The sequence below is a fragment of the Saccopteryx leptura genome, chromosome 11 (assembly GCF_036850995.1).
Source record: "Saccopteryx leptura isolate mSacLep1 chromosome 11, mSacLep1_pri_phased_curated, whole genome shotgun sequence".
Lineage (NCBI taxonomy): Eukaryota > Metazoa > Chordata > Mammalia > Chiroptera > Emballonuridae > Saccopteryx > Saccopteryx leptura.
In genome coordinates this window covers 22,315,122-22,335,677 of record NC_089513.1, presented here as the reverse complement: position 1 = coordinate 22,335,677, position 20,556 = coordinate 22,315,122, and the positions used below count along the sequence as shown (strand labels likewise).

Here is a 20,556-nt window from a genome sequence, read left to right as displayed (position 1 = left end):
CCAGGCCAGCAGTTTAAAGGAAGCGGAAACACTGCCATCATCTTTCCCCTACTCTTTAGCCAACTGGTGCATGAGTCCGTACGTTCTACCTCCATCCTCTCCTCTTCTTGCCACTGTTGCTTCCCAAAGCAATAGTTTCCCAGCTGACCATCTGGCCTGCAGTCCCTCCTTCTCTAAACCCCTCTCATTCTCCCGCTTAAAAATCTGTGATGGCCTTCCATTGTTTTCAAGATAATAAATCCTTTACTACTCATGTGAACTGAGAACATAGACATTAAAAACATAATTCTTTTTATTGACTTCTACCTTTCCATACTATTTTAATTCCTTTCCTTCACCTCAAACAACTATCTATCTATCATCTATCTATCTATCTATCTATCTATCTATCTATCTATCTATCTATCTATCTGCCTGCCTACCTATCTATCATCTATCTATCAATCATCCATCTATTATTTACTTATTTTAAAAGACTTTTTAAAGAGCAGTTTTAGGTTCACAACAAAATCAGGAACAGAAATTTCCCATCTGTCTCCCAGCTAAGCAGTGAATTTTTGCAGGGCAGTAAGGCAACTTTTAGATACTTAAAAATTCCAAAGCCTATGGCAGTGCTTGGCACCCAGCAGGGGCTAGTTAATGAATGAGGGATGGAAAGAGCACTGAACTCCCCACCAGAAGTTACCCCACTGTGGGGCTCAGGCCTCTATGGGAACAAACAAGGGTATGGGACAACGTGCTCTGTTGGTCCTTTCTGGCTGTAGTGTTTTAAGATTTGGCAGCAAAGTAAACTGGTGTGGTTGGGCTCCAAGCACCCAGTTCTGTCTTTCCTGTGCTGGGCAAGAGGGAGTGGGTGATTTCAACTGACACTGAGAACAATGTGGGGTGAGATATTGTGTGAGGGGCTGGCACTCCCCTGCCACCTCAGAATGCTGTCACAAGTTGGGCAAGGGCAACAGGGAACCGGTACTCTACAGAACGCCCTGGTTTCAATGCCATTGGCCCTGTACACAGGGCCCAAATGCTTCCAGGAAAATCAGTGTGTTTTCCAGACACTAGAACATGCCAAGCAGGTCTCCTTCTGTGAAGGAGAGAACTGTCCTTTGAGCCTCCATAGGTTGGGTTTTTCTGTTCCTCTAGGGTTTCAAGGTGCCTCTGACCAGGGTGGGGGGTAAACTGAGATGAATTAGGAATGAGGGTCCACCTGATAGTGACCTGGTTAGGACACCTCCCTGGGACCCCAAAAGATGATAAGGGTAATTCAGAGTGGAAAGGTGACTAGTCCTTCCTTAATTCATGCTCTTGCTTTATGAGGATACACTTAATATAATTATTTAATTTATAATGAAAACAAAACTGAAGCCACTAAAGGGTTAGAAAAAATGGTGACTATTTTATAAGATAGAGGTGGGGAAGGGCATTAAAGACAAAAACCAAAATGGAAAATATTGATGTATTTCATTAAACAAAAGATTTTAAACTTTGGTATGACAATAAACTACAAACAAACTAAACTCTCAAAACACAAAACACCAATCAAAATTTAAAGGTAACTACCTTTGCCTGACCAGGCGGTGGCGCAGTGGATAGAGCATCGGACTGGGATGTGGAAGACCCAGGTTTGAGACCCCGAGGTCGCCAGCTTGAGCGAGGGCTCATCTGGTTTGAGCAAAAGCTCACCAGCTTGAGCCCAACGTCCCTGGCTCGAGTAAGGGGCTCCTCGGTCTGCCGAAGGCCCACGGTCAAGGCACATAAAACAAAACAAAACAACAACAAAAAAAAAACCTTTAAAGGTAACTACCTTTTTTTTTTTTTTTCAGGAAGAAGGTGCCAAAAGCAAAGAAGGAAGCCCCTGCTCCTCCCAAAGTTGAAGCCAAAGCAAAGGCTTTGAAGGCAAAGAAAGCAGTGCTGAAAGGTGTCCACAGCCATGCACACCCGCAGAAGATTTGCATGTCACCCACCTTTCCACAGCCAAACGCTATGGCTGATTATCCTTGCAAGAGCACCCCCAGGAGAAAAAAGCTTGACCACTATGCCATCATCAAGCTCCCCCTGACCACCGGATCAGCCATGAAGAAGATAGGAGACAACAATACACCCGTGTTCATTGTGGATGTCAAGGCCAGGAAGCACCAGATCAAACAGGGTGTGAAGAAGCTCTATGACATTGAGGTAGCCAAGGTCAACACCCTGATCAGGCCAGATGGAGAGAAGAAGGCATACATTCCACTGGCTCCTGACTATGAAGCTTTGGATGTTGCCAACAAAATTGAATCATTTATACCGAGTCTAGCTGGTGAATTCTATTTTTTTTGTTTGTGTTTTTCTTTTCTTAGCTGGTGAATTCTAAATATAAAAATTTTACACTGTAGAAAATAATGTAAAGAATATTTGTGACAAGACAAGGAATTAATGTTTTAGTATATAAAAAGTTTGTGTAAGTCAACAGGAAAATGAACACATGGAAAGGAATATGAAAGAAGATAATAATGAACTTTCATAAAAAATACAAATGGATGATAGACATATGAAAAGTGTTCCACATCCTTAGCAATGAAAAAAATAATATGAGGTACCATTTTTTTTCCATTTAAGTTAGCAAAAATTAAGAAATATGTGGTATTCCAAGGATGGGAGTATACATGTCCTTTCTGGAAAGCAACTTGAAATTATGTATCAAGAGTTTTAAAAAGTTCATAACATAGCAGTTCTGTTAGAAGTTGATCCTAAGGAAATAAACAGGGTATGTGTAAAGATTTAGTTATAATGATGTCCATCATCTAAACTTAGATAAACTTTAATGCTCAACAAAAGAGTTCATTTCTGATGGCTGTGAAGTAATGAAAGAGGCTCACGTTAAGTGAAAAATAGGAGGACAAAAAATAGTGTGCATAATATTTCATTTTGTTAAAGAAAAAGGATTTAACATGCATGAAAAATCTTGAAGCTCCAAAATGTTAACATTGGTTATTTCTAAGTGCTAAGATTATGGGTGACTTTTTTTTTCTTCTCTTTATGGTTCCATATATTTAAAATTTTCTGCAAAAAAGTATGTGTCTAATTTTTTGAGTTATAAAGATTATGAATTGGCCAATGAAAAAACTGGAAATATTTTTGCTATATTCTAAAGGTTGATGCAGGCACAAATTAACTGGGGATGAAAAAAATCATTAAGCCAATTTCTCTACTGAGAATCACTTAAAACCCAACTATTTTTGGAAACCAATAGTATAAAAAGAGAGAGCAGAGGAAAAAGCACTGAAGCGCAGTCTGCCAGCCAGCACAGGGGCATGGGATCTGTTCTGCTAAGGTGCACGGTTTGAGAAGCCAAAGAGTTTTCTAAACAACAATAACAAGTATCCAGCCTGGGCCCTTGCCAGTTGGCTTGGTGGTAGAGTGTTGGCTGGCATGAGGATGTCCTGGGTTTGATTCCCGGTCAGGGCACACAGGAGAAGTGACCATTTGCTTTGCTTTGCCACCCCTCCTCTGCCTCTCTCTCTCTCTCTCTCTCTACCCCTCCACAGACATGGCTTGATTGATTAGAGTAAGTTGGTCCTAGGCACTGAGGATGGCTCCATGGCCTCTGCCTCAGGTGCTAAAAATAGTTCAGTTGCTGAGCAATGTGGAACAATGTCCCAGGTGGGCAGAGCATCATCCCATAGTGGGGTTTGCCAGGTAGATTCTGGTGGGGGTGCATCTGGGAGTCTGTCTCTCTGCCTCCTCTGTTCTCACTTAATTAAAAAAAAAAGTATCCAGCCTACATTCCTTGGACCAGAAATAAGAAAACCCATATGGCACATCTCGTTTACCCAGTAGATTCTACTCATCAGGCAATATACTTTTGGGCTCATTTTGTTTACATTATCTTCATTTTGTTATCATTGCTTTTAAACAACTATGGAGACTTTTGATCTGTACAGTGGTTTGAAATTTAGCAATCACTCTTCCTCCAGAGGATGCTACAAAAAGAGAGAGGAAGAATGGAAACCTCTGAAGATAGAACAAATCCAGTAATGGCCACAGTGAAAGATAAGATAAGCATATTTAAGTAGATGAAATGTAGTTTGTTTTTAATATGAAGTAACCTTAACAGAAACTTGGAAGAGCAATTCTTAATAAGAATCTAAGATTAATATCATCATCAAAATCTACTACTTAAGTTTTTCCTAAAGCTCAAGTCATCAGGGCATCCCTCTCATAACCAACTGGCCTTTTCGCTCAACTCTCTCAAGTGCCGTGAATTTGTCATCAGACCGGCAAATCCAAGGACTCAACTCATGAGCCCTCACTAATCTCCTCATACAACAGATCTCAGTGATCCAATCTCATCCTTCATTGTCAGCTTTAACCTCTTTGAATATGATGCCAAAATTTATGTTAACCACTTACTGAGGGTATGTTATATGCCAAGTACTGTGTGGGGAGCAACAGAGGACCACCCTTTCCTGAACCTATTTACAAGACTAGAGTAAAGGAGGGTAGCACGTGTGAAACAATTAGAATAGTCAACATAAAATACCCATGAAACTAGAAATAAACAATAGGCTTTCAGCAAAGAGAGCCTACTGCAAAAGTGGGAAGGCTCCCTGGAAGTGGCTGACCTTGAATTGTGCCCCGGATGATGAAGAGTACCTCGACAAGGCACAGTGTTCCGGACTAGACAAACCCAGCATGCAGAGGTGGACAGTGAGGGGAGAGAGAAGTCTTCAGGGCACCTGGGGCTGAGCAGGGGGAGAAGAGGAACTAAGACTGGAGAGGCAGGGTGGGCCGATTATGGAGGGTTTTGAGAATCAGCCAGGAGTTAAATTAGATACAATACAGTCAACAGTAAAGGATCACGGACTGGATCTTCTTGAGTGGAAGACTTAGAGCCACAGTTGAGTTTTGGGAATACTGAGCTAACAGTAGTGAGCAGAAAGAGCTGGAGTGGGGGAGGAAGGTGAAGACCCGGGGCACCCGCTACAGTGACATTGGAGAGAGGAGGAATGACGGCCTTCTCCATTCATAACCCGTCCAGCAGCCCTTTAACAGGTCCCAGGTTCAGGCTGGCTCCAAGGTTAGGCTGATAGCCGGTGGGAAGAGAATGGAACGAATGAAAAACTACAGCAAAGGGGAAAATGCTATAATAAAGGAGGGTATTGCAGGAGAATGAAGGAAGAAGAAACAATCTATGTCTATCATCCATTTGTATTTTTTATGAAAGCTCATTATATTCTCTCATATTCCTTTCGATGTGTTCATCTTCCTGTTGACTTACACGAACTCTTTATATACTAAAACATTAATTCCTTGTCCTGTCGCTAGGAAAGGTGGACACAATGTGGAGGCAAAAATGACTTCTGGCCTGACCTGTGGTGGCGCAGTGGATAAGGGCATAGACCTGGAACGCTGAGGTCGCCAGATCGAAACCCTGGATTTGCCCGGTCAAGGCACATATGGGAGTTGATGCTCTCTGCTCCTCCCCCTTCTCTCTTTCTCTCTCTGTCTCTCTCCTCTCTCTCTAAAAATGAATAAATAAAATCTTAAAAAAAAAAGACTTCTGGGTTTACAGCTGCAGACATGATCCGACCAGTCACTAGTAAGGTGGTTGGAATGGGGGCATTTTGGGGGCAGGGGCTCTAATTATTTGCTCCTGTTCAACTAAATGTGAATATCTTTGCAGGACATTTGACCAACTGTCCTAGTGTCATCACAAAGTGACCCTGATAAAGGTAAATTCTTCCTCATCCATTTTCTCCAAAGACTGATTTCCATATTTCCACCCAATTCCAGATTACATTTCTCCCACCTTTCCTTACCACGTCCTTCCTAATTCTCTGCTCGTGTCCTACCCAGTTTGTCAACTAAACACGGTGTCTGGTATCAAACCAACTTTTACTGCCTGTTTCACCCTCGGTAACTACAGCCCAGTAAATCTCTAGAAGCTAGCCTCTGCTATTGGCTGGTTTACTTTAAAGTCCCTGCAGTATTCTAAGTATTAAACTTTAAAGTGGACGACGGTAGCAACAATTCACATTACTATGGCACGGTCACTGCTAACACTTTCTACATTTCACTCATGTAATCCTTCCAGCAATCCTTACCTACCTACCACAGTGGCAAGGGAGCTTAGGTGACTTGCCTAAGGTTACTTAGTGGGGGAGTCGGTGTCCAAATTAGGAGCCCTTGTTACTAACCACTGTGCTTCTCTGCTTCTGCCCTAATGGGAAATGGCTGCCTGGCCCTGCTGTTTCAGCTTCTGTCCTCCTCCCTGTATCTCCCCATCAGTGTTGGCAGAATATTTACGGAAGGCAGCTCTGGAAGCCTCCGTCCCAGCAAGTGGAGAGACTTGCTTGTCCTTCCTCCTCTTCTCAATTTCTGCCCCCCCCGCCCCCCAGATAGAGACTTGCTTTCTCCTTCTTCCTTTTCCTCTTCCACTTCCTCCTGCTCCTTCCTCTAATCTTTATCCTTACCTTTATTTATTCCTGTGGTCCTCATTAACCCTCAGAAGTACAGCAAGGATCCCAGGAGAAACTCAGAGATTTGGACTTATTTGAGAAACGTTTTTCTAAAGCTCAGTGTTTAATAATCTCTTCCTTCTCTTGCTAGTTATCTCCATCATCAGCACAGCTGACATCACCGAGCACTTATTCTTCACGTGGGTCCTCTCATCTAGCCTCTCTTCTTTTTCTGAGACAGGAATTGTCTGCTCAATGTTACAATTTCCAAGGTCCTACCACCAGGATGTAGCAGAGCCCCTTCTTGAAGCCAGTGTAGCTGAACTCAGGTCTGGTCCATTTTTGAGCCTGGATTTCTAACTGTCACGGGTGATAGTTTAGCCCAGGTCTCCGGTGTTCTAAGTGAACTGAATTTTAGGTGTTGTGACAGTGAGTGTCTGTCTGCCTTCCAGTAAAAAGCTCTATGAAACTCTAGCCAGCTTCCTCTATGCTTCCTTCTGATACGATTTTACAAAGTTCTGTTTTCAACCGTTTCCATATGAATGAATCTGAATCTGCCTGCTAGCCTCCCAGCCTCTCAGTATTTAACAAGCATGTAAATGTGCATTTGCTATTTCACTGGTGCGAAATGAACTGCCTCTTTGTGGTGTGTGTAAACCACACATTATTCAAACTTGGGCACACACACACCACTTCCTTGGTCAGTGGAGAACACTGCAGATAAAAAAAGGAAAATTTTTTTGTTGTTTAATTGAAGTGTTTCATAGATGTTGTAATCACAGTCATTTTAATTCAGATGGAAAGGTTGAATGACAGGCCTGAATCAAAACTGGCCAGTTGTACTAAAACATTCTAACTTTTAAAAAATAAGAGAGACATGTACATGTATACAGTAGAGAAGTTAATAAGAAAAATGCACAAATGAGTATAAGTTAATTTGTTCAAGTGATTAATTAGCTTTTATTAATGGGATAAATTATGGTTCAAATGACTTTATGGAAGGTAGGTGGGCACTTAGGGATTCAATGGGACTTCAAACTGCTCTGCTGGATCTAAAAGCAGGGATTTGCAAACCTGACAACTAAATAAACATCAGATTATAGGGGAAACTGCTCATTTAATGTTCGCTCAGTTCTGCAAGGAATGGTGCAGTCTTTCTTAAGATACAATTTTAGAAATTAGAGAACCCTGGATCCTTTGGAAACATCTGCTTTTAAAGTTTCAAAGATATATTTCAATATGTTTCTCTTTTTCCCAAAGCTCCAAATGTCATGATGTCCCTAATACGCTATCAAAAGCCATTGGCCATTCTCTCCATCCCATCTTATTTTAAGCCTCAAGAGGCATTCTCCAAATTCAAAACACCGAAGCACGTGAGCCCCAACCTCCCTTGAGGGTACCAAGAGAACACAGACCTGGCAGGCCCTGTTACTCTTTGCGGCCAGGGCTCTCTTCCTTCATGCATCCTCTTTGTTTGTACTGAGCTAAGTGTTGAGCAGAACTCAATGTGACACGTTACCAGGAACCTAGCACCGCTCAAAAATGCTGCTGGAGAAGCCCTGCTGAATGCAGACCTTCATGCTGATGTTACTAAAATTGTCATGATTCCTGGGAAATCTTCCACATGTCAATCTAGGTCTCTAGCACAGGAATTGTCAATGTAGGTTTTGTGATGCCCAGATTAATAAACAAGGGGCATGCTGACATTTTAAAAAAGTATCTCAAAAAAATATTTAAAGTATAAGTTTACATATTATTTTCTTTCTCACTTTCCCTGGAGAGAAGACTGTAAGTAAAATTGAAAACGCTTAAAAAACACTACTGATGATGTATTTGTGCAAATGTGACCCAGACTGGGGCTGGTGAATTTTAGAACTCTGGACACCAACATCAAGTCTGAAATTCTAGGATTCTGGCAGTAGAACCAATAGTTCTTATGCTACAATTTCTCCTGCCACCAAAGTTGGAATGGAATTTTAACATGAAATATGGATGGAGAATCTAAAACTACTAAAATTATACTAATATCACTTAATAAAACAAATGTATATATATTGAATTTTAAATCTTCATATTTATATATATTTTAAGCACCAAGCAGCTCTCCAGCCAGCACAATCTGAGAATAAAAATTGATTGTTCTTTTGTTTTTTTCTACCTTAGAGAATAAAAATGCCTGAGTGATTCTTTTAAATAAATATTCCATCTAAATATTTCTGAATATTTAAATGCAGCTATACATTTAATGGTATATTTTCATATATATTTTAAGTATACACAGTACATACACACAGATACACATATACCAGTACAATAAATACCAAAAGTTCTTCTAAGAAATTTCACCTGTAAGTTGATTCAGAGCACAAATAACAGACTAAAATTTCCTAATATTTTGATCACAGGAAGATTGAGTGGCACTTTATCCCATCACTTAATATATTCTTTAACCTAATAGCATATTCTTTAGCTTAATAATAGAAATGTCATCAACTATACCAACTATCATACTGCAATGAAGTAAAAGTGATTTCTTACTGAATACTGGGAAAGACGTATTTCCTTTTAACACTTGGAATTCTTGTTCCAGTCGTCTCCGTAAATCTATTTGTTCAAATAAAACCTTCTGAAGTTCTTCTAATAAAGAAAAAAAAAAAAGAAGAGTCATTTTACTAATCTTTACAAATAACTCTCCAGAGAACTGTTATATATGGCAATTTATTATTATAAGACGAAATATTTTACCAGTTTAAAAAGTGTTGCATAGACATAGGATAGATTTTCTGCAGAAATCCATGAATATAAATCAATGTAATATATTATTTTAAAGTATTATATTACAGTGTCATGTATTGATTGATATGTATGCATTAATCTCAATTATATCCACCCAATGGTCCATATATTATTCATATGTTGCTTGTCAAGCTTAAAATTCAGTATAGAACAAAAATATACTCCTATGATCTCTATAGTCTTTTAAAGCTAAGAGAAGTTCCATAGAATTAAAACTTTTCTTTACCTTTCCCCATATTTTCTACATCCTTTTTGAGTGAGTGAGGTGAATTCGTTTCTTGTGTGTGTTCGCCTTAAAAAAAGAAAGAAAGAAATACTAGTTTTGTGCAGACTGTTTTCTGAAACCTTATTCTCTTCATTTTCTTTTACTATCTACAAAAGTGCTTATAGTTTAAAATAACTTGAAAGTGGTAGTCCTCAGAACGAACCATCCTTATGTGCTCATGTGCAGTTCCCCAGAAGCATGGCAGGGAGCCGGAGAAAATGAGGGAATAGTCTGTGTAGCCTGTGACTGCAGCTCAGTAAAGCAGATTCCTGAAGATAGCACCCCACCCCCACCCTCATTACTGTTCCTCCTTTACAACAAAGATAATTGCTAGAATGGGTAAGAGAGGGGGTTGAGCAGACAACATTTCTGGAGGAAATCTGATCCCAGCCCCTCCCCTTCCAGAAGCAAAGAAGTATGCTGACTACTGGAAGGCCCTCAAGGCCTTGGAAGCAGAAACTTCCTGCCATCTTGAAAAGGAAGTGGGAGGAGCCTTTAGTTGTCCTTAGGAGAGAATGTATAAGCCGGGAGCAATTTCCTAATAAGCAACAGTTTATTTTTTTAAAAAGATCAACCTGGCCCTGGCCGGTTGGCTGAGCGGTAGAGCGTCGGCCTGGTGTGCGGAGGACCCGGGTTCAATTCCCGGCCAGGGCACATAGGAGAAGCGCCCATTTGCTTCTCCACCCCCTCCCCTCCTTCCTCTCTGTCTCTCTCTTCCCCTCCCGCAGCCAAGGCTCCATTGGAGCAAAGATGGCCTGGGCGCTGGGGATGGCTCCTTGGCCTCTGCCCCAGGCGCTAGAGTGGCTCTGGTCGCAGCAGAGCGATGCCCAAGCGATGCCCCCTGGTGGGCAGAGCGTCACCCCTGGTGGATGTGCCGGGTGGATCCCGGTTGGGTGCATGCGGGAGTCTGTCTGACTGTCTCCCCCAGTTTCCAGCTTCAGAAAAATACAAAAAAAAAAAAAAAAGAAAAAAAAGAAAATGTATTTATCTATACTCCTGAATTCAGTCTACATAATCCAGAAAACATAAATAAACCAAAGAAATTCAATCACTCTGCCAACCAGCATTTTTTTTTCTTTCAGATTTCAGATGTCTATGTGCAACTATCCATATATGTAACAAGATTTCCAAAGAGGTATGACAGTACAGACAAAAGTGCTCTGAAGTTAAATGAATTTGGCCTCGGCCTGGCTCCCTGCTCTGCCCAGGGTTAGCACTCCCTCTGTGCCCCTGGAGCTATTTGCTTACTTGCCTACCTCAACCACTCCGTGGCAAACTACTTGGAGGCAGGGCTTTGTTTTTCCTGCATGGCCAGTGCCTAGCACAGTGCTGCGCACATAATAGGTATTCAATAAAGCGTTTTCAGTTGTCACTGGAGGGAGTCCTAGGAGGCCGTAAATTCTAAATTATAGCACAGGCCAGAATGCCCCATTTTAATTCTCTTCTCACTATTTATTCATTTCCTTTCCTAAAGAAGAAATCAAATGCAATGGCTCCAGGCACTTGTAGGCATACTGGGAGATTTCACTGTCAAGGTAAAAATTCCCATGAAGACGGAGACAGAATTCCTCCTCAAAGCAGCGGGGACACAGGACAGTATCAAGGACAGACAGGGAAATCCTTAACATGATATTATAAATGGCGATTCTGCATTCAACCCAAAGGCTGTTTGGGAGTATGTGTGTAAAGGTATGTGTGTGTGCATATAAGTATGTGTATGTAAATACACACACACACACACACACACACACACATATATATATATATATGCAAATATCTCTACACATGTGCCTAATTCTGAGAGGGTACTTCCCTGCTCCCTATCATCAGGACAAGAATATCTTTGGCATCCATGAGTTCCACAATGGCAGGCACTTTCTCTGCTACCTGAACTATATTTGCACAACCTCATTCCCACTCCCATCTTGGACAGGATCTCTCTCTACAGCAGAGAGGCTTCTGCACGTTCATACTTGGGCTTTCTTCTCCATATAGTAAAATAACAAGAAAATATCTTCAAAGCATTCTAAATACAGACCTCAATGTCATTCCTATAAAATACTAATATCTAAAAGAAGAGTAACATGAAGGTGGATATCAAGTCATAAACACATAAACCAGGAATAATGGTATTTTGAAATGAAGATAAATGGGTACAGTGTGCAGTTTTGATGATGTTTGCTGTCGTCTCAGTTAGCCAGTTAAATGTGTAGACATTTCATACTCATATGCTATTGAGTCTGAACAAGAAGAAAAACAAGAATGCACATGCCTCTGTATTCGTTTATAGGGCATAATACATTTCTTCCATTCTACAACTTTCCCCACCACTCAAAACTCAACTTAAATGAGATAGCTTGTTTCTGAATAGGCAACTCTAGAAGCCATGTCCTTTTCACATTTCAGACCAGATTCTTTTTGCTGCAATAGTGTGTTTTGTGGACTGTTTATCTTCTGTTACATTTCAATTAGAAAACTAAATTTAAAAATTCAAATATGATATGATATGCATTTCTTTCCCACTTCACAATTAGGAGGCTTACAGAGGTATGAAACCATTAAACAAATGGCTAGTAAATGGGAACTGTATTAACCACAGGCAAATCTACTGATGACATTAATAATAAGCTTTTCTTTTCATCAGCTTTGTGGAGGTTTTTATTAATATTTTATATCAGTGTCAATTTCAGAGAGATATTTTACCCCAACTTCTGGGGGAAATCTGCCAATTTTGAGCTTAGATCTGAATGTATCATGTACAAAGGGTTTTTAAAAATAGTTAAATGCTAGGTAGATAAGGAGTACAGACGCTTTGGCTGCCGTTTGTGTATCTGGACCGTTGCCTTTTGTATATTACTAATCTGTAAAAACCAGATTGTTAATGGTGGTTAAAAATGACCGCTGGGAGCCTGGATATGTTTGTTCACTATTACTGTTAATGTTTTCCATCTGGTTAACAAAAAAAGGCAGTCTAATACTAGATTAAATAAATGAGATTTAGTTGACAACGGGCTTCCCATTTTTATAAATATTCCATCAGGTTAAATGCATCTTACTTTTCCAAAATTAATGAATGGCTTTGGAGACACCCCAAATTAATATGCTTACTTTTCTTCCCACTATGTTTCCCTTTAAGAGACTTACAAAAAGGTGGCCGAGGTAGGGAGGAGTAATAATCTTAATTGTGTGGAGGTATAGGACAGAAAATTATACTGTGGAAGGAACATCTTTCTTGGAAGCCTGCTCTAAAATATATCTTAAGTCAGACTATAAAAGGAAAGAGTTGGGTGGCTTGCAGTTGGAGAATGATAGATAATTATAGCATAAAATGCATCCTGTGAACAGATGTGACCAGAAGCTGCTGCTCAGGGTGTGTCTACACCAGCACTCCCCAAGTGCATGTTCTCAGGCCCAGTTCAATGGGTCCTGCATCACGGCCCATCAATCCTGCTTGCCTCCAGAGGGTGGGAGCAGTGACATGTCACATCAGAGTTACTGTATCTCTGCCAAGTGTGTTAGAGGCCAAAGAACCAGGAGTCATGTAGTTTCCGCTTCCCTGATCTCTCCATGGTCCTTTAGCACCAGGTGGTCCCACAATCCAGGTGAATGTTCCACCCCACCCTTGGTGCTGCCCTCACGCAGCCATCAGAAACTGGAAGTACAAGAAGGGTGGGTGTGAGACTGTGCCACACTGAAGCAGAGACGAGCAGTGAATATCATATGAGGAGACTAGAGTATCCAAAGGGGGAACCCCCCCCCCAAACAGCCAATAGATTCATTAGCACCACATTTCAATGCAGAAGGGCAATTATTTTCTCTTAAATATCACAGCACACCTCTGCTAAAGAACCTGCAATGGCTCCCATGGTCTATAACACAGAATCCACTCTAAATCCCTCCTCTCAAACCTCCAGGTTCTCCCATAACCTTGTCCTGTTGGCTGAGCTGAGCTTTTTCTACCACCAAACGCAAACCCTTTACTCAAGCTGGCTCTACCTTACATTGCTTCTCTTACCTAGAGTGCCCATGTCCCTCTTTTTCTGGTCCACTCAAAGTCAGAATGCTGCCCCAGTCTCTTTGCTTCTGTAAGGTTTTCCCAACTTCTACAAGTGCTGCTTATGCATTCCTTCTTGGGCTGAAGTTCTAGGCGCTGATTGTCTCTACTCTGTCACTTTGTACCCGACAGCTTGGTGTTTTACAACGAATGCAAGTTTAGTGTTTCCCTAGCTAGAAAACTGCTTTCTGAGGGCAGGAAGATTCTGCCCTTTATAGATAACCCCACCACCTCTACCCCAGGGAGGGGTACAGATACCCGTTTGCATTTAATTCAATCTGATTTATGAAAGAAATACACACTAATGCTAATGTAAATGATAAGTTGCTATTGTAAAAACTTCAATTGCCATAAGAGGGTCTTTAAGCACTAACTCATTCCTATGAATGAAAAAGCACACTTTGATTCATTTGTATGTTCTAAGGCTTACTTTATATTTTCAGTTTACTGGGGGAGTATGTGATATTTCCATTTTTATTCCTATCTGACACTCTGAAATTTCTTTCACAGATAAACAAAACCATAGCACTGAATTTTAACCAAGACACGAAAATATTAATGTATATGTCTGCTGTTGCCTCTAACAGAAAAAATACCTGACATTTTTAGAGTTCATTTAATTTTAAGAGCCAAATGAGGTCAGATGACCTGTTCTATTGGTGGTCATGGAAAAGCTGATTAAATAGATACTACTGCTCTCAAGCTAAACTTGAATTCAATACATCAGCTCATCTAAATATGGTAACCTAGATGTGTATAGGGTATACTAGCTACATAGGGCACCACATGAAATTTGAATGAAAAGTACAAATTTTGGCATTTACCCATCCCTTCTATGGAAATACTTTCTCTCTTCTTCATTCTCCTTTCATTCTCACTTGGTCTCCTAATCCTTGTCTTGGCTGTTTCTCTGCTAAATTCTTCATTGAGTTTACAACCAGCATTCAGAGCCCATAGCTCCGGGGCCTAGCAAACTGCTTATCACTGAGATGTCCTCTACGTTCCCTCAGGACTGCTGTTGAAACACTTGATGGAAAACATTTGAAGAAAATATTTCCTCTTATAGAAAGAAAGTGTTCTTTAATTGCACACTCAAGGATAACTTTAGTTGATGAAACTATTATGGTTTGGGGCTGTGTCTATATATGAAATACACATGTACTCTTAACATTGAGCTGAAGAATAAAAACTTTCAGTCTAACATCCAGATATTTCCATAGATGGTGGTGACTCATGTGCTTCCTCATGTGTTCTGGTGCAGGTGGGCAGACCCTGGAAGGGAAGGCATGACCCTGCCCACAGTTTCCAATGCCCTGTCATGACCTCAGGGCTGGGCTGAGGTTCTGCTCTCTCCCCTCCCAATAGCTTCTGCACAGGGCCTGGCCTCTGTTGAACAGAGATCCCATTTATAATGTTTAATTCCTAAATAAACTCTGAATTTCAATAATGAATCTTGGTTTTACAATCAGGCCTTAATTTAGACTTTCTGGAATTTTTACTTGCTCTTTTCTTAACAATCTATCTTAGAAATTTGGATAGGATCAAAGTTAATCTACAATTAGTGTGACCAGGACAATTCACAATAACCAAAATTTAGCACAACATAGGTTTAGAGAGAATTTTAAGAACACTTTGCATTAAGGCGTTAAAGAAATGAATTACACAGAAAGCAAGGTTAAATAATTTTCTTCTCTATCAATGGGACATGGACTTCTGCTAATTTGTTGGCGTGAAATTGTACATTAAACTCTTCCCCTCTGACATTTGGCACTTTAGTGAGGTCACAGAACAGAAGAGGGAAAAAAATCAATACCACTAGAGAGGGTATATGTTAGAGAATGAACTAACTAAATAGTGACTCCATTAGCAAAAAGAAGGAGCAAGAGCAAGATTAATACTGGTGGGGTTATAGTAAACAAAGAATTACAAGGAATTTTACAGTTCATGACTGAGATTTACTGCGAGTTGCATATACATTGCTTCTTGAATCAGTATATCAAATATTATGATTAGTGAATCGTGGGTTCATTTAGAATTCTCTTGAGTTTTAGAACTTCTAGTGTCAACTCGCTATTTAATTTTCTTTTTTTCTGGAGAGCTTTCCATCATTCTCTATCTCCTTGAGTTTCATATAAAAATTTTTTAAATCATAAGAAAGAACATTCTTCATAAATAAAAAGAAACTGATATCTGAAGTGTAGAAATCATGTCATTTTGAATACACGTACTGAAAGACCTCAAAATTCATTGTTCATAAATATGTCAGTAACCCTTTAGAGGCAGGAGGTTTTATCAAATTTTACAGGTGGATAAACTGAGGCACTAAGTAGTTAAAGGGCTTACCCAAAGTCATCTTGTGAGAGAATTAAAACTCATATCCTTTAGCCCAGGGGTCCCCAAACTTTTTACACAGGGGGCCAGTTCACTGTCCCTCAGACCGTTGGAGGGCCGGACTATAAAAAAAAACTATGAACAAATCCCTATGCACACTGCACATATCTTATTTTAAAGTAAAAAAACAAAACTGAAACAAATCAATATTTAAAATAAAGAACAAGTAAATTTAAATCAACAAACTGACCAGTATTTCAATGGGAACTATGCTCCTCTCACTGACCACCAATGAAAGAGGTGCCCCCTTCTGGAAGTGCAGCGGGGGCTGGATAAATGGCCTCAGGGGGCCGCATGCGGCCCGCGGGCCGTAGTTTGGGGACCCCTGCTTTAGCCTGTGCTCTTTAGAATTTTCTTCTTCTTTTCCTTTTTTTTAAAAAAAATCATAAGCATATTTTAAAATAGAATGGAATAATAAATCAGAGTACCTCATCTGCTATATATTCATGAGAAGTGTAACTGCTTCTTACTATTCTCAGAAATCCATCCACAGCATATTAAGTACACTAGAGAATCATACCAGTGAAAATCAAATTGATTTTAAAACTTCTGTATATATAACAAGATGCAGCCGTGCTCAGAGTCCAATGGCGCTGGCATTTCCACAATGAGGGGGATTGAAATCAGGGATGACTCTACTTCAGGTGATTTCCTTGACCTGCGATAGCTCTGAGCTGTCTCACCAGCTACCAGACTGCCTTCAATTTCAAATCACTTAACTTCACTAAAGTTATTCAAAACAGATATGCAAAACTTACCCTGGGATTGCAAGAAAATGCTGCCGTTTTTTTTTTTATCTTTGAATAGGTAATATTTTGACCAAATTACCATCTCCCTAATCTGTATAGCTTGGCTTTAAGCCCTGGGTCTAATTTCAAGAAGACCTAGAGATAAAAGTCCTATTGGCTTGTGGGGACTATGGGCTGCAGAAAAGCTTCATGTTTGGTCCCTTTAATTATACAGAAGTACAATATCTGCTGTGTGTAAGGTTAATGACCATTAACAGGGAGGTTTTTAAAAAATCATTTAAAAAATGTAATCTCTTTGAAATTGCTGAAAAGTAACAGTTACCAATAAGGCTGAAAGCTTGAAGGGAGGCTAAACTTAATTAAGATGATGCACTAAAAAATCAACTGGAACTAAGTATTGTTCCTAAACTGATTCTATAGTAGGAATCAATTAAAGTAAGTATCAGTTAAAGATCTGTCTATAGCCTTACTTGTTTAGAGAAAGGTGATAGGATTTTCTTCATAAATGACATTTATGTTTGCCACAGGAGGGAAAAATTCATATAAAATCAAAAATTACATGCTGATTTATTAGGTAGTTTGGAAAGACATTTTATTCTTTTATGTTATATTGCATATGTGCTGGGAAAAAAATACCAATATTTTCCAGTAACAATGATTGAATTAAACATTGGCTAAAGGACACTTGGTTATATAAACGTTATTGGATGGGATTTTTTTGTAGACCGGGATTAGAGTATTCGTGCTGCGTACAGCTGATCTGCTCCCCTCCTTTCGATTGGAAGTGTCTTGAGAACAGGGATCAGTGTTGATTCTATCTCTGAATCCCCAAGCCCAGCAGAGTACCTAGCACACAGTAGTAATGTTTGGGCAGTAACTGAATAAATAAACAAATGATGCTATCACAGTACATGTGGAAGTTAACAGTTGTTAACATGGGGAGAAATATTATAACTTCATTCACAAGCAGGGTGTTCTAGATAAAGCATTCAGCTGCTACCACCCTACAGCAGCTAACTAGTCTTCATAATATCTTTGGCTCCTCTGGATTTTTGACACTTTGCTAAACAAATGGATTTCTGGAGTCTGGCCACAAGTAAATACATTAATACTAAACATAGGCCACTTGGGTGCTCGCTCTGGAATTTTCTCGAGTGTGCCTTCCAATGTGAAGACCACTGGCTAATCTTTTCTATGAGCAAGGGCAGCTGAAGGCACACAAGTCACACAGCAACCACATTCCTTAATACTTTTGGTGCTTACATCACCTCCACATGCTCAGCACAAAAACCAGGCGATGAAGTTCCTGGGACCCAAGATTCCAAGACAAATTTAACAAAATATATTCTTCAACCTGAACATTTGTTCATTTCAATAACATTTTTAAGTCTTCCACGTCCCACCTGTTCCTCATTTAATATGGGATAATAATACGATATAACTACCTACACACTTCCCTGAATAATGTGAGAATAAAATTGTGATATGGAAAATCAATATGAACAAGTTTCTCTGGGAATTTGTATCAAATTAATTATTGTGAGGAGGGGACTAGTAATATATCAATAATATGACTAGGTGTTATTACCAACATAACTATTGACTGTACTGCTCTGAGCTCCAGGCATTGTGGAAATTTTATGAGAACACCGATCCTGACTATATTTTTCCTTCCTTCCTTTGGCGTAGTATTTCCATCTGAATATCAAACGACAGTGGGTTCTGTGGTTTTTATCCACTTTGGCTATATCATCCTTGGGTTTCTAATAGCTTTTCAGGGTTTACTGAACTTACTAAGTGTTGGGGAACCAAACCCCTTCCCAGGCCAGGAGGAACTTGTTTTCAAATGAAACCAGCCTAGCCATCCAAATCGGAGGCTGATGAAGAACAGAAATTCCGTTTCAACAGCGACTATTAATATACATGAAACGAAGAGACTATAACTCTGTGAGGGAATCAGTATGTTCTAATACATCTAGATTTCTAATGGATGGGCATATTTGTTGAAACCTTAACTTGAAATTTTACAAGAATTATGAACACTAGCTGTTCCTGCCATGTAGGAAATTAAAGTTTCTAAAGAGAGATGATTTCAGATTGTGAAATTTGGGCTTTCTCTTTAAAACTATGGAAGCTTTTAAATTTAACAATTTAAGCACCAAATTATCCCATAGTTTTGTACAACTCATTGCCAGTTCTTGAAAAGCTATGCACATTTTACATCTTTTATAGAATATTTTACAAAATTTTATTTTTTTATTTCCTTCATAATTTGCACCCAAATTGAATAAGAGTTATAATAATTTCTGGTTTAGTTCAATGAAATGTAAGGTCTGGAGCAAATTAATCTCTAAATGTGTATTTTATATTAAATATATGTATACTATAATTTGAACTTTAATATCACCAATAGCCAACTTCCAAATAAAAATCTCTGAATTTAGGCAGTCAAAAACAACCTTAAAATTAATGCATATAAATTACAAAGTACTAATTTAACAAGCAACACTAAACTAAAACCTGTCTTAATGTCAGTGAATGAAAGTGAGGTCCATATCCTGCCTCTAAATGGGTTACATTATCAAAAAATACAGTCATTGCTATATGCAAGTTTTCTTATGTTTTTGGACTTTGAGCTTCATGGATTCCCCTCCCCCCCGACAAAATAAAGTCATCCATAAAATAAAACCAAACCAAATAAGAATTACCCCAAAAGTAAGTTATTGACAGTGTGACTAGGATGCAACATTGCTTTCAAACTCTCTTTGGTTTGTCTATGTTGGTAGAGAGCAATGAAAATTTTATAAATGCTCATTGGTTGTACGACACAGACCTAGCAAGGGTCTCCTACATCTTCAGTTGTTGAAACAGCCAGCATTAATTTGCATTCACCAGAGTACATGTAGACTCCTGTCTGTGGATTCTTGGCATGGGAGAAATTGGGCTACTTTTAAATCTACTTTTAGCTATACAGAGCCACTACATACCATTTGATCTGGGTTCTGAGGAATATTCTTAAAATTGTTTTTTTTTTTATATTCATGACTGTTGTTTCCAGTGGCTATTAATTTCTACACATATCAAGCAAACAAAAGCAATTGACTATCTAGAAATGTCTGGGAAATAGCTAGATATTATGGAACCAATCGAACAGAATTAGAAACCGTGTGTGTGTGTGTGTGTGTGTGTGTGTGTGTGTGTGCAAACCCATTAGAAATTTCTTCCTAGCACTCCTTTCCATTTCAAGCCTCAGTTTTGTGAAATATCGCAGCAGGAAGATGGAAGTTTCTGGACAAATATCACTGCTTTTGTAACTTCACATTGTACACTTTAGAAAAATGCATATGTAATAATTTTATTCTATCAGACACAAAAAATTTGTGAAAGGTGTTTTCATGAACTTTCAAAGGGAGACAAGGCTTTAATGTGTGGAAGTGATAATACTAAGAACATTTAAAACATTCTAACAAATAAGTAAAGCCAAAATGCACAAAAAGCCAACTTTATGTATCTTATATAGATTTGCTGTGGCCACTAACCAATGATATGCCACTAAATTATTCTTAGTAACTCAGCACTGTCAACTAAAGTTGGATGTTGCTCAATATTTATAGAATACATTCATGAAATAATTTGAGAACATCTGAAAATCTACAAAGCTTTCTTCCTACAATATAAAGCTATTCTTCCCATTAAAATAGATATTTGCCTCTTGCCATGTAAGATATTGAGAAGTTTCCTTTATGAGAAAATAAAAACAAAGGTTTGGAGACCTTTTCCATTGTACTTTTCAGTTATATAAGATCCCTTTAAGATCCTATTTTCTTTATTTCTACTCCCCACACCACTCTTCCTCCCACTCCC

General features: G+C 39.2%; 2 protein-coding genes across 2 annotated transcripts in view; one reads left to right on the top strand and one right to left on the bottom strand.

The window, feature by feature from the left end:
• Positions 1-20,556, bottom strand: part of SKOR2 (SKI family transcriptional corepressor 2) — a 35,063-nt gene that overhangs the window by 9,676 nt on the left and 4,831 nt on the right. The window contains exons 4-5 of the mRNA XM_066353316.1: positions 9,460-9,525; positions 8,976-9,074 (exon numbers count right to left, since the gene is read on the bottom strand). Of these exons, the coding sequence (XP_066209413.1) occupies positions 8,976-9,074; positions 9,460-9,525 (165 nt within the window). The remainder of the gene's footprint in view (positions 1-8,975; positions 9,075-9,459; positions 9,526-20,556) is intronic.
• LOC136383440 (large ribosomal subunit protein uL23-like) lies at positions 651-7,831 on the top strand. Its single transcript, XM_066353349.1, has 3 exons — positions 651-724; positions 1,821-2,296; positions 7,698-7,831. Exons 1-3 carry the CDS (start codon positions 651-653, stop codon positions 7,829-7,831), a joined length of 684 nt encoding a protein of 227 aa, XP_066209446.1.